The sequence below is a fragment of the Electrophorus electricus genome, chromosome 22 (genome assembly GCF_041902795.1).
Source record: "Electrophorus electricus isolate QZ-2024a chromosome 22, ASM4190279v1, whole genome shotgun sequence".
In the NCBI taxonomy this organism is placed as follows: domain Eukaryota; kingdom Metazoa; phylum Chordata; class Actinopteri; order Gymnotiformes; family Gymnotidae; genus Electrophorus; species Electrophorus electricus.
The window spans coordinates 18,033,782-18,046,046 of NC_137518.1; the positions used below are offsets into that span (position 1 = coordinate 18,033,782).

The 12,265-nt window shown below is 44.0% G+C and overlaps 2 protein-coding genes across 10 annotated transcripts in view; both read left to right on the top strand.

Moving 5' to 3' along the window:
- The first annotated feature begins 111 nt into the window (after positions 1-111).
- necap2 (NECAP endocytosis associated 2) lies at positions 112-5,759 on the top strand. Its single transcript, XM_027018739.3, has 8 exons — positions 112-270; positions 1,249-1,349; positions 1,432-1,536; positions 1,790-1,871; positions 2,344-2,452; positions 2,682-2,844; positions 2,928-3,012; positions 4,660-5,759. The coding sequence occupies exons 1-8, from the start codon at positions 179-181 to the stop codon at positions 4,700-4,702; spliced, it is 780 nt and encodes a 259-aa protein (XP_026874540.1). The 5' UTR covers positions 112-178; the 3' UTR covers positions 4,703-5,759.
- Positions 5,760-6,515: 756 nt separating this feature from the next.
- The window catches only part of crocc (ciliary rootlet coiled-coil, rootletin), a 31,207-nt gene continuing 25,457 nt past the window's right edge, over positions 6,516-12,265 (top strand). For 5 of the 9 annotated variants that reach the window (XM_081705513.1, XM_081705511.1, XM_081705512.1 and 2 more), the window contains exons 1-3: positions 6,516-6,654; positions 10,013-10,139; positions 10,543-10,688. In XM_081705513.1, the coding sequence (XP_081561639.1) occupies positions 6,598-6,654; positions 10,013-10,139; positions 10,543-10,688 (330 nt within the window). In that variant the 5' untranslated portion in view covers positions 6,516-6,597. Of the gene's footprint in view, positions 6,655-6,927; positions 7,132-9,114; positions 9,352-10,012; positions 10,140-10,542; positions 10,689-12,265 lie in introns of those variants that run through there. The other 4 variants (XM_035520650.2, XM_081705508.1, XM_035520652.2 and 1 more) reach the window with 3 other exon arrangements.

Here is a 12,265-nt window from a genome sequence, read left to right on the forward strand (position 1 = left end):
TGTCATTTTCATTTCCACTGCCTATGAGAATCCCATACAAATGATTTATTGACTGAGATTCAGTCAATTAGGACTTTTAATTGTGCTTGAGAAACGTGCGGACCGGAAGCGCACTAGAGACTTCCTTGCTGTGCTTGGACAGGTGGTTTTATTGAAAGTTTCTAGCTAGGGAGCACGGATGGCGGACGCCGATTATGAGTCAATACTTTGTGTTAAACCGGAGGTGCACGTTTACAGAATTCCTCCACGAGCATCTAACCGTGGTTATCGGTGAGTACGAAGAACAGTCACATTCAAACAAACTTCTCCAGGTCTGATGCTCAGGGTACGAAGGCTGAAGTTCCGGGAGCCCAGAGCTAATTAGCTGGGTAATTAACCACGCAAACGCCGCAGTTAAATTCGAGTTAGTACGAAGCAGAAACTGAAGCGGTGTGTTTGGTTTGGAGAGCTGGCAAGTGAGGAAGTCACGGACTGTTGGAGAATTTCGGAGTCATTTTCAGGCTTCTTGACTGGTTAGCTTCTATGCTAGTAACGAAACAAACTTTCACATTGTGTTCCGCTTGTTAGCTTGCCCGTCAAAGTCAGCGTTGCTGTGGTTTTTAAGACCACTTATTTTTTGCTGTTTAAGAGGAATGCAGAAGTCGGTTATCTTAAACGAAATTTTGTTTCATGAAAACTTTATCAGGAACTAACGGCACCAGACGTGACGGGTTACGGTGGCCCTGACGTTTTAGTGTTACGTAAGGGTAGAAGTTCGTTCATGGCCTTATATTACTATTTTAATAATTATATATTACTCCCTAACAGGAGAACGGGGATTTTCCACCTCTGCCGTGATATGTTTAACAATAAGTATAAAAATAAGCATTCAGAAATTTGAATGGAAGCTACTTATTAATGCATTGCTATTACTAATAGGTGCCATTAACGCACCACAGTACTTGCCTAATAGTACTTCGGTCTTACAGCTTTAGATGCCTATGAATGTCTTCATACATTTGGCACAGCTATTCACTACCAAAGAAGCTCTGTGGATGCGTAAGAGTTATGTGGAGTAGTCGACTGTGTTTCTCTAGTTCCTGTACTCAGTATTTGTTGCAAGACAGAAAATATCAAGCTTGGTTTTGAGCGCATTGTCAGGGCAAATTTAGTCTTGCTTGATGACACTTGAATGTTCGTATTGGGCATTCCGTATTGAGCGATTCTGAGTAGATGTATGGGATGTGCACTGTCCATTTCAACATGCAGGGCGGCTGACTGGAAGCTGGACGAGCCAGCATGGAGCGGGCGTCTGAAGATCACAGCCAAGGCCAAGATTGCTTACATCAAGCTCGAAGACAAGAACACAGGTAGCAGCAGGAAGTGTGTAGGTGGCCATGGACCGATCCTGTTTGTGTGCTTGTAATAACTCTGCTGGTGGGGATTTTCTAGGGGAGCTGTTTGCACAGGCGCCGGTAGAGCAGTACCCCGGGCCTGCTGTGGAGGCTGTCACTGACTCCAGCCGCTACTTTGTGATCAAGATAGAGGACGGCAGTGGTAAAAGCAGGGTTGACCTTTCTGACTTTACTGTGAAGTACTCAGTGTTTCTTCTAAGAGAAGAATAATATGGCTTAAATATGTACAACTTTAAATAATAATTCATTAATCTTTATGTAAATTTAGATTTTTGGAATTGAAGCACTATACATATATCTTCATAAAATAAACATATAATGTTTATTTCAATAGTTGTTACACGGTCCTGTAATATTCTATCTGACCTGTTTAAGCTCCTTTCCTGTTATCCCAGGACGGCACGCGTTTATCGGCCTTGGGTTCGCTGACCGTGGAGATTCGTTTGATTTCAACGTGGCGCTGCAGGACCATTTCAAGTGAGTCATCGCTGTGACTTCACTCCCTCTGGAAGGACTGGAGTGTTCAAGCCAATTTATCTGTCTGGTTTCCTGGAATGGTACCAGTTGGCTAGTTGCTTGGGTGTTCAACACAGTCCAGGAAGTGAAAGGAACACTGTCCTTTAGAAAAGCAGGAAGTGCTCTCTAACATACAAAGTAAACTCACTAGTAGGCATTTTTTTTCGTAGTGTTAGTTTGACAATCTTAAGTATGTACTGCTGTATAATCTGGTAACTCATTTACTAGTCCCACCAAGATAAAACATCTAGGGCTTTGTGCCACAAATAGGACATTCATTTAGCAATATGTCCCCAGGCTCCTAACACCCATGGTTAGTCCATCAGCTATGCCAGCAGCAGGATGAAATTTCATTATGGCTTCTCTATAGCTTTGCTGTCTTACACTCTGTGCTTCTCTCTCCTTATTCTCATTCACGTTCTCTCTCTCTCAGGTGGGTGAAACAGGAAGGTGAGCTGGCCAAACAGGCGGCCAATCAGAGCTCAGCTCCCAAACTGGATTTGGGCTTCAAGGAGGGTCAGACCATCAAGATCAGTCTTGGGGTAGGGCAAGGAGAATGACACACAAATAGGATAATAAAATGAGGGCTATCAGAATAATCCAGGACTTTCTCTCTGTTCAACTACACACCAAGTCTCTCTCTCTCTCTCTCTCTCTCTCTCTCTCTCTCTCTCTCTCATGAATGTTGTTAGGATGTAGATCTTTTAATCACATCCCTCTCTTGCTTTCTTTCATGCTTGCTTTCTGTCTCTCTTGTTCTCTCTAATTCAGAACATTAAGAAGAAAGATGCTGCAGGTGCTGCTAAATCTCGGCCCGCGGGCAGCGGTTTACTCCCGCCTCCTCCAGGTGCGAAAGGTGGGGCTATCCTCCCTCCTGCTGGCATGCCAGTGTCTACTCCACCCACTACAGTAGCGCCCGCCCAGCCCAGCACAGGTACACTCACAGGCACTCACTGACTGGATTCCATGTGGTCAGTGCAAGATGTGCTTGTATAACTACACTCTCCCTTCCCACAGGAATGCTGCTAGATTTTGGGGCACCCTCAGCTCCAACACAGCCCTCTCAGGACTTGTGGGGGGACTTCACAGCTGCTGGTTCTGGGTCAGTATTAGCCACTAAAGTGCATGCCCTTTAATAAGGTTGTTACACTGCCGACTGATCTGGGTTCAGATGGGGGGGGGGGGGGGGGGGGGTTGCACTTCTAACAGCTTTGCACAGCTGGATTTGTGCAGTTTATGCAGTTTATGCCATTTTCATGGCAGATCCTCTCAGGCTCTATCAGATTGGATGCTGAACATTGTGACCTGCGATCTTCAGGTCTCCACTGAGGTTCAAAGGGGGTTCTGTCTGGGCTCTGGTTGGCCCACGGAAGCACAGCCAGTGTTCGGCTGTATGCTAGAGGCATTGTTGTGTTGGAAGCTCTGTCTCCCCATTCTGAGTTTGCATACACACTGGAGGTGATTTTCTTCAAGGAGGCTCCTGTATTTGGCTGCATTCATCCTCAGTTGTTATCTGTCTCCATTTACCTGCGAGTGAGAGGTTTCCCCCATAGCATTATGTTGCCACCACCAACTTTCACCATGGGGATGGTATTAGCCAGGTGATGAACAGTGGCTGTTTTTCACAGGACAGTGCTTGCTGTTCTGCCCAAAGAGTTCAATTTTCATCTCAGTGGACCAGAGAATCTTTTTTCACAAGGCTTTACACACCGATTTAAAGTTACTGAGGCCACTGTGGTGCTGGGAACATTCAAAGATTTTGTTTTATATCTTTGCCATGAGCTATGCTTTGCCACACATTGATTGTAGAGATCCACATATTGTTCCAACCATATGGCTTGGTTTTTGTCCTGACACTGCAGTGTAAATTGTGGGGCTTTCCAAACTATGTCCAATGAATTCAAGTTGCAACAGACACATCTCAAGAAAAATTGTCAACTGTGTTACCCCTGACCACAATCTGCCAGGCCACAGCGAAGGTTCTGGATACTTTTGTGAATAAAAGATTTCAGTTTTTGATTTTTAATTAATTTTCAAAACATCACAGTATTATTTGCACTTAGTCATTATGGTGGTTTAAGTGGATTCGTTGGTATAATTGGCAATTCTTTCTCAAACCACTGTGTCCAAGTCAAGTCAAATCTGTTTATATATTTATATTACAACTTTATTTATCACAGAGCAGCTTTCTTAATGTCTGGGTCCAGATCCATAATGAACACGATGGAATTCAGAAAGAAACTTTGAGAAGGCCAAGACTGAAGAGGGAAGCCATCCTCCTTGGGTGACCTCGCTAAATTGTGTGACCAATGAAATTTAGGATTTTCATTACAGGGGTTTGAAATGAAATTGAAATGAAAAACCTAAATTTTATTGTTCACATTTCCTGTCGTTTCCTGCCTGGCTCTTCTCAGCTTTGTGAAGAAGGGGCTTTGGAATTACTAGTAAAACATGTACATGCTACCACATCCAGCTTCCCTTGAAGAGCTACTACATGTGTGACAGACACTGTGGCATGTCAATGAAAAGCCTTTTTCAAAGCCACTCTTCAGGGGGAAAAAAAAAACCACAGTTCAGTGAGTTGAGTAATCTCCACCCATAAATCTTAGCCAAAAGAATGGTTATAATTGCCATTTGTACCCATCTGTCTACCCTTAATCTACATTTCTGAAGTTCTAGTACATGTTTATTTTGTCTGCACAATATCTGCCCATAATCACCCCTCCTCCCTCTCTCTCTCTCTCTGCAGCACTACTCAGGAACCTGTGAAATCAGGATGGGTGCAGTTCTAATAGTCCTGATGGCACATGGACACTTACTCTCTTTTTCAACTACACACACACTTTGCCCTCAGAGGTGACAAAAAGCTGGACAGATAATACCAAATCAAGACATCCCCCTCCCTTCACAGACACACACACACACAGAGACCAGCAGTGATCTTGCGACTTTACATATACCACAGGCAGTGGTATTTGTTGTTTTCCTTAACAGGCTGGTTCTGAATGTAGAAGCTGCCAGTAGTTGGGGTTTATAAGCACAGGTCTGAGGTTGATGGCCCCTCACTTTGCTGAGAGCAGAGTGGTGCAAATGTCACTAATTACAGGTGAGAAATGTATGCATTCCATTTTTCTTTTAGGAAAATATTTTGTGTTTTCCTAATTTTAAAGTGTTTTCTTTGTAGTGCATCGTCCTTTCTGATTTTTCTGCATCATTGAGTTTTTAACTTTTCTGTCTGTCATCTCAGTGCAGTTTTTGGAATCCTTTGAATAAGGTTGTTGTTTTTTTTTTTTCCCTATTTGCTTGCTGGGAATTTCTGACTTTGTTGTATTTTTGTTTTTAAACTGGCAGAGGTTTTAGGTTACATGGTAGTTCTTGTCTCTGTATTCTTTTGTTTGGAGGTGTCACAGAGAATCCTGCTAGTCTAAGGTAGTCTTGCCTCAGTGAAATCCAGACATGGCCCACCTAACAGGAAGAGTGCAGGAGTGAGTCCGCTGCACTACTGCTCAAACCTGATTGAACAAAGGCTACTTTAGCTGTGGCAACCTTGTATTAAGTAGATCAAACCTTATATAGTGACTTAACCTGAAAAGAGGAAGAACTGCTACCCACAGCAGGGCTAGTGCTTGAGATCTATTTTTAATGATTTGTTTACAGATTATAAAAATGATTCTTCCCATATTGGCTGTCAACCCCCCCCCCCCCCTGCTTTTATTAAACCAGTTTTGGTTTTAATAGCTTTAGATTTGTAAACTCTTCCCAAGTGCCTTTAATTATGGAAACACTTGTATAAAATGTAAAGCAAAACTTTTACTTTATATGTAAATAAAACATTTTCCCTTCCTGTCAGATGGTGGAAATTTCTGTAATATATTTATTGTGGGTTTTGTAGACTCTACTGTGATGTATTATGTAGGTGTTATAATGTAATCATTTAAGGAATTAATTCAGCAGCAGTACTTATTTCATTAATGACATGAGTTCTCATGACTGACTAACTATATGGGGATGTAACAGTCATACCTCTTAGTTAACTCAGTTGCACATGTAGTATTTAAAAAAACATCACTCAAAGTAGCCAATAAAGTAGGACATGTCTTATACCACATACAAGTCTATTAGACTGAGCGGTCAGTTGTGTTGCTAACTATGCACCTCTAACTACATCTGTACTATAAAATATAGAGTACAGTTCCATCTTCCTGTTACTGTAGTACTACAAATTCTCCCAGGATCAATAAAGTTCTGTCTTAAGAAAATTGTCCACTGACTGTATAAAAGCATGAATAAATGTAGGTAAAGGGCTGGGTTTTTTGTTTGTTTGTTTGTTTTTTAAATAAAACTGCTACATGTATAATTCAATCTAAGACTGACATTAGTCTTGAGGCTGGGATTTAAATGATCACTTGAGATGGAACTGTTTTCAAAAGACGTCAGCTTTCTTTCATGAATCCACTATCCGTGTTTGTCCAAGTGTCTATTGCCTTGCGTGGTTTCTCTGATGGACAGATGTCTTAAGTCAAATATGGTCCAGTAGGAACGTCCGTTTTCCTATTACACACACACACTGGCTTTGGGACGTTCTAAGACTGAACTGTCTAGGCTCTTGAGGAAGTTAAATAGAGATGCGTTGTCTCCATGGCGCGATTTGTTGTATGCTGGTTTGTTGTGAGGCATTTCTTTGAGTATGTCTGCGCAACAGGTGACTTCTGCAAACGGAACCGAAGCTTATGAGTCAAACGGGGTATGTTCTTGCGCGTACTCTTTGTATATTTACTGAGTAGGCCTCTTGTTTTCAGTCATTCATGTCTGTAACCAAATGAGTTCAGTTTTCCCTCTGATAGGCCTTACATACCCGCATTTCGCTTTAAAATATCCATGTGCTCTTGTAGAGCAGTATAAAGATTGTATAGTGCTAATCCGTTATAAAGTCCTCCCTAGAGCTCACGCACCGATTTAGCCTGTCGATGACATCCGACATAGTCCGCGCGTGCCGGCGTCGGTAGCGCTCGCGCAGCGCGAACCCTTGCGCGAACGAACTGGACATGAGAACTTGGATAAACTCAGTTTAGTCCCACCCCGGAAAGGCTTCGGAATAAACCGCTGAGCGAATCCGCATCTCACCATCTTATTTCAAAACTCGGCCAGCCTTAAGGGTAGCAGGCCAAGTGTATTAGACTGATACAATGGCACCCAGACGCCCGTCCTATTTCTGCCGAAGGTACGTGTATCTGCTTGCTGCTGCGCGCATGCCGGTAGATGCTGTGCGTGCACAGTTTATGCAATATTGGTCTGCAGGAAATTGTTGGTGTGTGGTTGCACCGAATAGGAAGTAAACCTCGCTCAGTTGATTATCACGGGAATTCTAAAACAATGCTTTCATTAGTGTTGGAGGGCATCAGCTCAGGGTAATTCAGTCTCACACCCCAAAATACGCCTAGGCTAGCCATCTAAATAAGCATGCGAGAAATCAGTTATCTCGGAGGTTGTCATGGTTATAACGACATGGGGAAGCGTGTGGGCGTGTGGTTTTGGAGGAAAGCAAATATGCATGCGATTTAAGCTCGTTGGGAAAAGGTTAATATTTAGAAATGCTAGATGCTCGGCCGTTTTGAACTAACTTTGTTCACTGTCGCTAATGGGCAATTTGAAGCTATTTAAGGTTAATCAGCGACAAACCTAGATTTTCCAGTGTCTGAAGTTGTATGGTTGAGATGTACAATCCTGGTACTACCACGGCTTTTTCTCCCAAGGGCAGGGGGATTTTCCTAATGTGGAAAGTTGTGGGAGTTTCTTCACCAGGCAACTGTTACTTTTTTTGCCTTGCACTACTACGAAATTCACAGAGTAACCACTTCATTAGGTAAACCTACTCTATGATCTAAAGAGTCCGACTTACTTTTTGCGGTTAATTGGAGCACACCACTGCATTTTTCTATTCTGAAGGTAGCTGATTGTACTGGGGTCCTGTGCCCTGTGTACGCTCTGTATGATAAACCTTTATGAGCAGGAGTGACGGGCGACTTTCTTTTCGTCATTCAAAAATGAGCAGAAATCAATTTACTTTAATTTAGATTTGAATGGGAAAGTCAAGAGAGAAAACGAAAGGGAATTTCTAATCACTACTGACTCTGACCTGACGTGTCGCTTTATACGATACCACAAGAGGGCATCATATCTAAAAGTTGTTAATGGAGCCTCAGTGAACATGGAATAGACGCTCCAAGTTTCAAAATAAAAGTCAGCATTCTATAATATATCTGTATGACCTACATTTTTGTATAAAATAAAATCTAAACGTGAAAGTTTTTGTTTCACTTCCAAGACTGTGCTGATTTATCATTTTGGAATTAAGATCAACATAATTCAACAATAAGTCCTAGCCCTCTGCCCGAACACTAAACCAACTGCCTGTAAGCAGGTACATACATAAATATCAATTATTGTAATTATAGGTTTGTTCTTACAATATGTTGTACGGTATGTTCCCTCCCGCTTGGGGTCTGCACTCCTGAAAGGCTGTAGGTTCTGACGCCGACAGTGAAGACCCATCTGTTTGTTGACATGTCTGTAACCATGGCAACGGGAGCACTAACGCGCGCTTAAGCATGTTGGTGGGTTCCACCACGAGCGCTAAAATCGCGCGTGGTGTCCGTAATGAGCGGTGACCCCCCGAGACAGAACCAGGCGCTCGCACATACGTGAGGAGAGTGAATGTGAGGAACCTTGAACGGTGTCAGTATCAACGAACTTTACCAATTAAAAGTTAAATACTGAAAATGGAAGAACAAAGGAGAGAGAAAATTAGTCTAAGTAGCTAATATTTACAGCGTATTATATCGCAGAATGGCCCAAGTCATCATAACAGTGTTCATAGGCTATCTGTGGTTTATTATATACTCATACGCAATAACATACCTGCAACATACATTAAAATCACATCCAACAATGACATGCAAAAGCGTAGAACTGATTAGAAAATATTTTAACATCACGTATACCTAAAGGTTTCATTTAAGAAGTCATTTTGTGATGTGAGTTTTAAATCTTCAGGGCTCAGGGCCGAGGACGCATGGGATGGCGTAGGTGGCAGCGCGACAGCGCTCGGGGGTGGGGAGTGAATAGAGAGTGGGGGTGTTGCATCCTCTTAAGCACCTCCATCTCCCCCGTCCCGCAGTTCGCGTGTGTGGAAGCCAGTGGCCCGAACACCTGTGGGACAGAGACGCGCCAGAAACGGACTTTACATTTCTCTGATTTCTGTAGCGAACGTGTTTAGGACAATCTCGGACTCCTGACCCGTTACGAGATGAATTTGTCTGTGGAGAAGAGCGGCGAGGTGGTATAGTTCATCGAGTACGGACTTTCTTTTCTCCCGCCGCGCGCCACAATGAGCGCTTCCGAGCAGGCTCGCGCGGAGTCGCACCTGGAGGCGGTGATCCAGGTGACGCTGATTTATCTCCTACTGACGAGGCGCGAGCGAACGAGCGCGCCGATTGGGTAGACCCGTTCGTATAAACGCAACATGTCGTAATGCTCATTTTGTTTACGCTTGTGTTTGTTTATATTCATTTTAGTTGTACTTTTGAAAGTGGATTTGTAATATCGTTCTTGAGGTGTTGCGTACTCGACGTCTCCGCGTGCTGTTCTAAATATACAGCTCGGTCAGCCTGCACGGCTCACCGCCGCGCGCCACCTGTCCCTACCGCAGTGTAATCCAGGACCTGCGGTGTGCAGTGGAATTTGCACTTCCAAGCCTGATCTGAGAACAGTTTCGACATTCCTGTTTCACTCATGAGGATTATAATGATTAGATTAGCAGCATAGAGCAGTGGGGAGCAGGTTTTAGATGTGTTTGCCAACTTGTGTCCAGGGAGGAGAACAAGAAGTTGTTTAGTCCAGAGCACCTCATGTTCAGTGTTGCATTTCCACCACACTGCACAGCTAAGTACTTGTCGGACCCACTTCAGCTTACAAAGGGTTTGAGAATTAGCATCTGATTGGGGTGATTGAGGCGGCTCCTGTGATGCCCGCCTCTCTGTGCTCCGTGAGACGCACAGTTCACATAAGACTGGACTGTAATTATTTACCGCCATGACTTTCAGAAGTTGGAGGAGAGCGTGCTGTCCGAAGAGAAGAGGCTGACGGTACGAGGCCCCTCCCCTGATGCCACACCCACCTGCATACCTGCCCGAGTCAGAGAGATTGTCACCAAGAACCTGAACAACAACGGTATGCGCGAAACACTTTGCTCTGGGTACATTTGATCTGCTCACCTCCAAAAGGACATTTTGGACTCAGTTAGGGTGGAACTACTACCAGAGGACTGCTGCTCTTGATAACTAAGTATGTTGAATAAGCAGTACCATTATGAACCATGTAGTCCCTATTACTAATATTTCAGGTCCACTGAGATTAACTGATTGAAAGTAGCAAAGAAAAAGAGGTCCTGGTAGCAGTAGTTGTGGAAAAACTAGTGGTGGTGCTTTGTATTAATTATTTTTACCCACTACAACATTTGTAAAAAAAAACATTTATTGTTGTAGGAATACGAGATTACCTTCACTGATCTGAAGGTAGGGGCTCTTTGATCTTCATCTTCCCTCTCTGCCTCTCCTTCTCTCTCTCCCTGCAGCCAGTGGCAGCATGTCTTCAGTCCTGTCCCTCCAAGAGGAGAACCGGGTCTTGCAGAGTGAGCTGGGTCGTCTGGAGGACCTGCTGGCTCACAGTCGTGCGGACCGTGACGAGCTGGCTATCAAATACAGCGCCATCAGTGAGAGGGTGAGAACATGTGCGAGTCCTGCCCCCAGTCATGCCCATGCCCCGCCCCCAGTCATGCCTATGCCCCGCCCCAGTCATGCCCATGCCCCGCCTACAGCCACACAGGCAGAGGTGGCTGAGGTCCCCCAGCGCACGCCTGTGTCTGTGTCCAAGTCTGCTTTAACAGCGTCTGGTAACACAACAATAACGATAAAAATAGAAGCTGCATTGCTGTTGAGAAATCTTTAACTGTTATTTAAGACTGAACATCCTGGAAGTCTAAACTTGGCATTTCACGACCACAAAGCTCTGACTAGGCCCGAGCATATCAGACTGGTGTGTAGTGGCGGCTGTTAAGCAGTGGGCTCTAGAGCTTGTTCCAGGTGGCTTGCCTAGGGTTCCCTGCCCAAGAGGGGAACTCTGTGGTTCTCATTATCCTTTTTAGCATGCACGGTTATGCGGTGTGCATGGGCATACTGCACTTCCTCTTGTCATGCACAAGAAAAAGAACGTTATATAAGTAGCATAAGGAAATGGCCCAGACACTGCCAATGATTGACCACTGCATTAAACGGAGCAGATTGTCTGTTTCAACCAGGAGGGAATCAAGGGCAGCCTGTTTCTGCTAGATGCACCTGAGGTGTTCTCATTGTTTGCAGAGATTCTCAGATGAATACAAATCATCTTCCCTTCATTTTTCTCTTTCCTGGTTTCCTTTGTGTGTGAGAGGGAGACCAGACCCATCTCCGTGGCAATGAGGAGTGGAATGAAATGAAGTGGCATGTTGCCATGGTATTTGTCACCCCTGGAGACTGTCAACAGGGTAGGGTGGGGTGGGGTGGGGTGAGGGGATTTTGGGGAGGTGTTATGGGGGTTGGTGTTTAACAGGGCCTGCTATGGCCCTATAGGAAGAGTGGCACAGCTTTGTTTTATTGTGATCCTTACTTAAGTGTTTGTCACCTGACAATTAAAGGATCAGTTTTGAGACTACAGAAATGTAACAATCCATTCTAATAAAGCAGCACGGTGTTGCTCATATGGCACAGGAGCAGAATGCATGTGGAGTAAGGAGGACTTGCTTTTCCACATGCAGTGTTGGTTTTAATTCTTGCAGGCTTTTCACTGGCTGCCTCAGTTGGGGTCCTGAGCATTTCCTATGGTGATAAGGATGTATGTTTATCATTGGTTGGGGGTGTCTCCTTGGAGGTGGTTCAGGGAGTGTTTGTTAACCCTTCTGTGTCACCCTATAGCTGCTCTTTAAGACCAAGAAATGTGATTGGCAAGGGATACATTTCTTGTTCCTTCTCACAGGCTGTTATGATTAAAATTCCTTTTATCTCAGAAAATAATTTTGCCCTACATATACATGTAGGGCAGAATATCAGTGAATATAATATATTTTATGAATATGAATTAGAGCTGTTATTTCAAGACTTTGCAGTGTAATCAGATAAATTCACTTGTTGGAAAGAATGATGTATTCACCTGTGTATATGTGTGTGTGTGTGTGTGTGTGTGTGTGTGTGTGTGTGTGTGTGTGCGCGCGCGCATGTGCATGTGTTTGCATGTGTGTGTGTGTATGTTGTCGTTTCTGTGCC

Excerpts from the sequence above, each read along its gene's own strand:
- necap2 (XM_027018739.3), top strand. The coding sequence starts at position 179 with ATGGCGGACGCCGATTATGAGTCAATACTTTGTGTTAAACCGGAGGTG. Across the intron at positions 271-1,248 it reads GCATCTAACCGTGGTTATCG|GGCGGCTGACTGGAAGCTGG; the intron begins GTGAGTACGAAG and ends TTCAACATGCAG. Across the intron at positions 3,013-4,659 it reads TTCACAGCTGCTGGTTCTGG|CACTACTCAGGAACCTGTGA; the intron begins GTCAGTATTAGC and ends CTCTCTCTGCAG.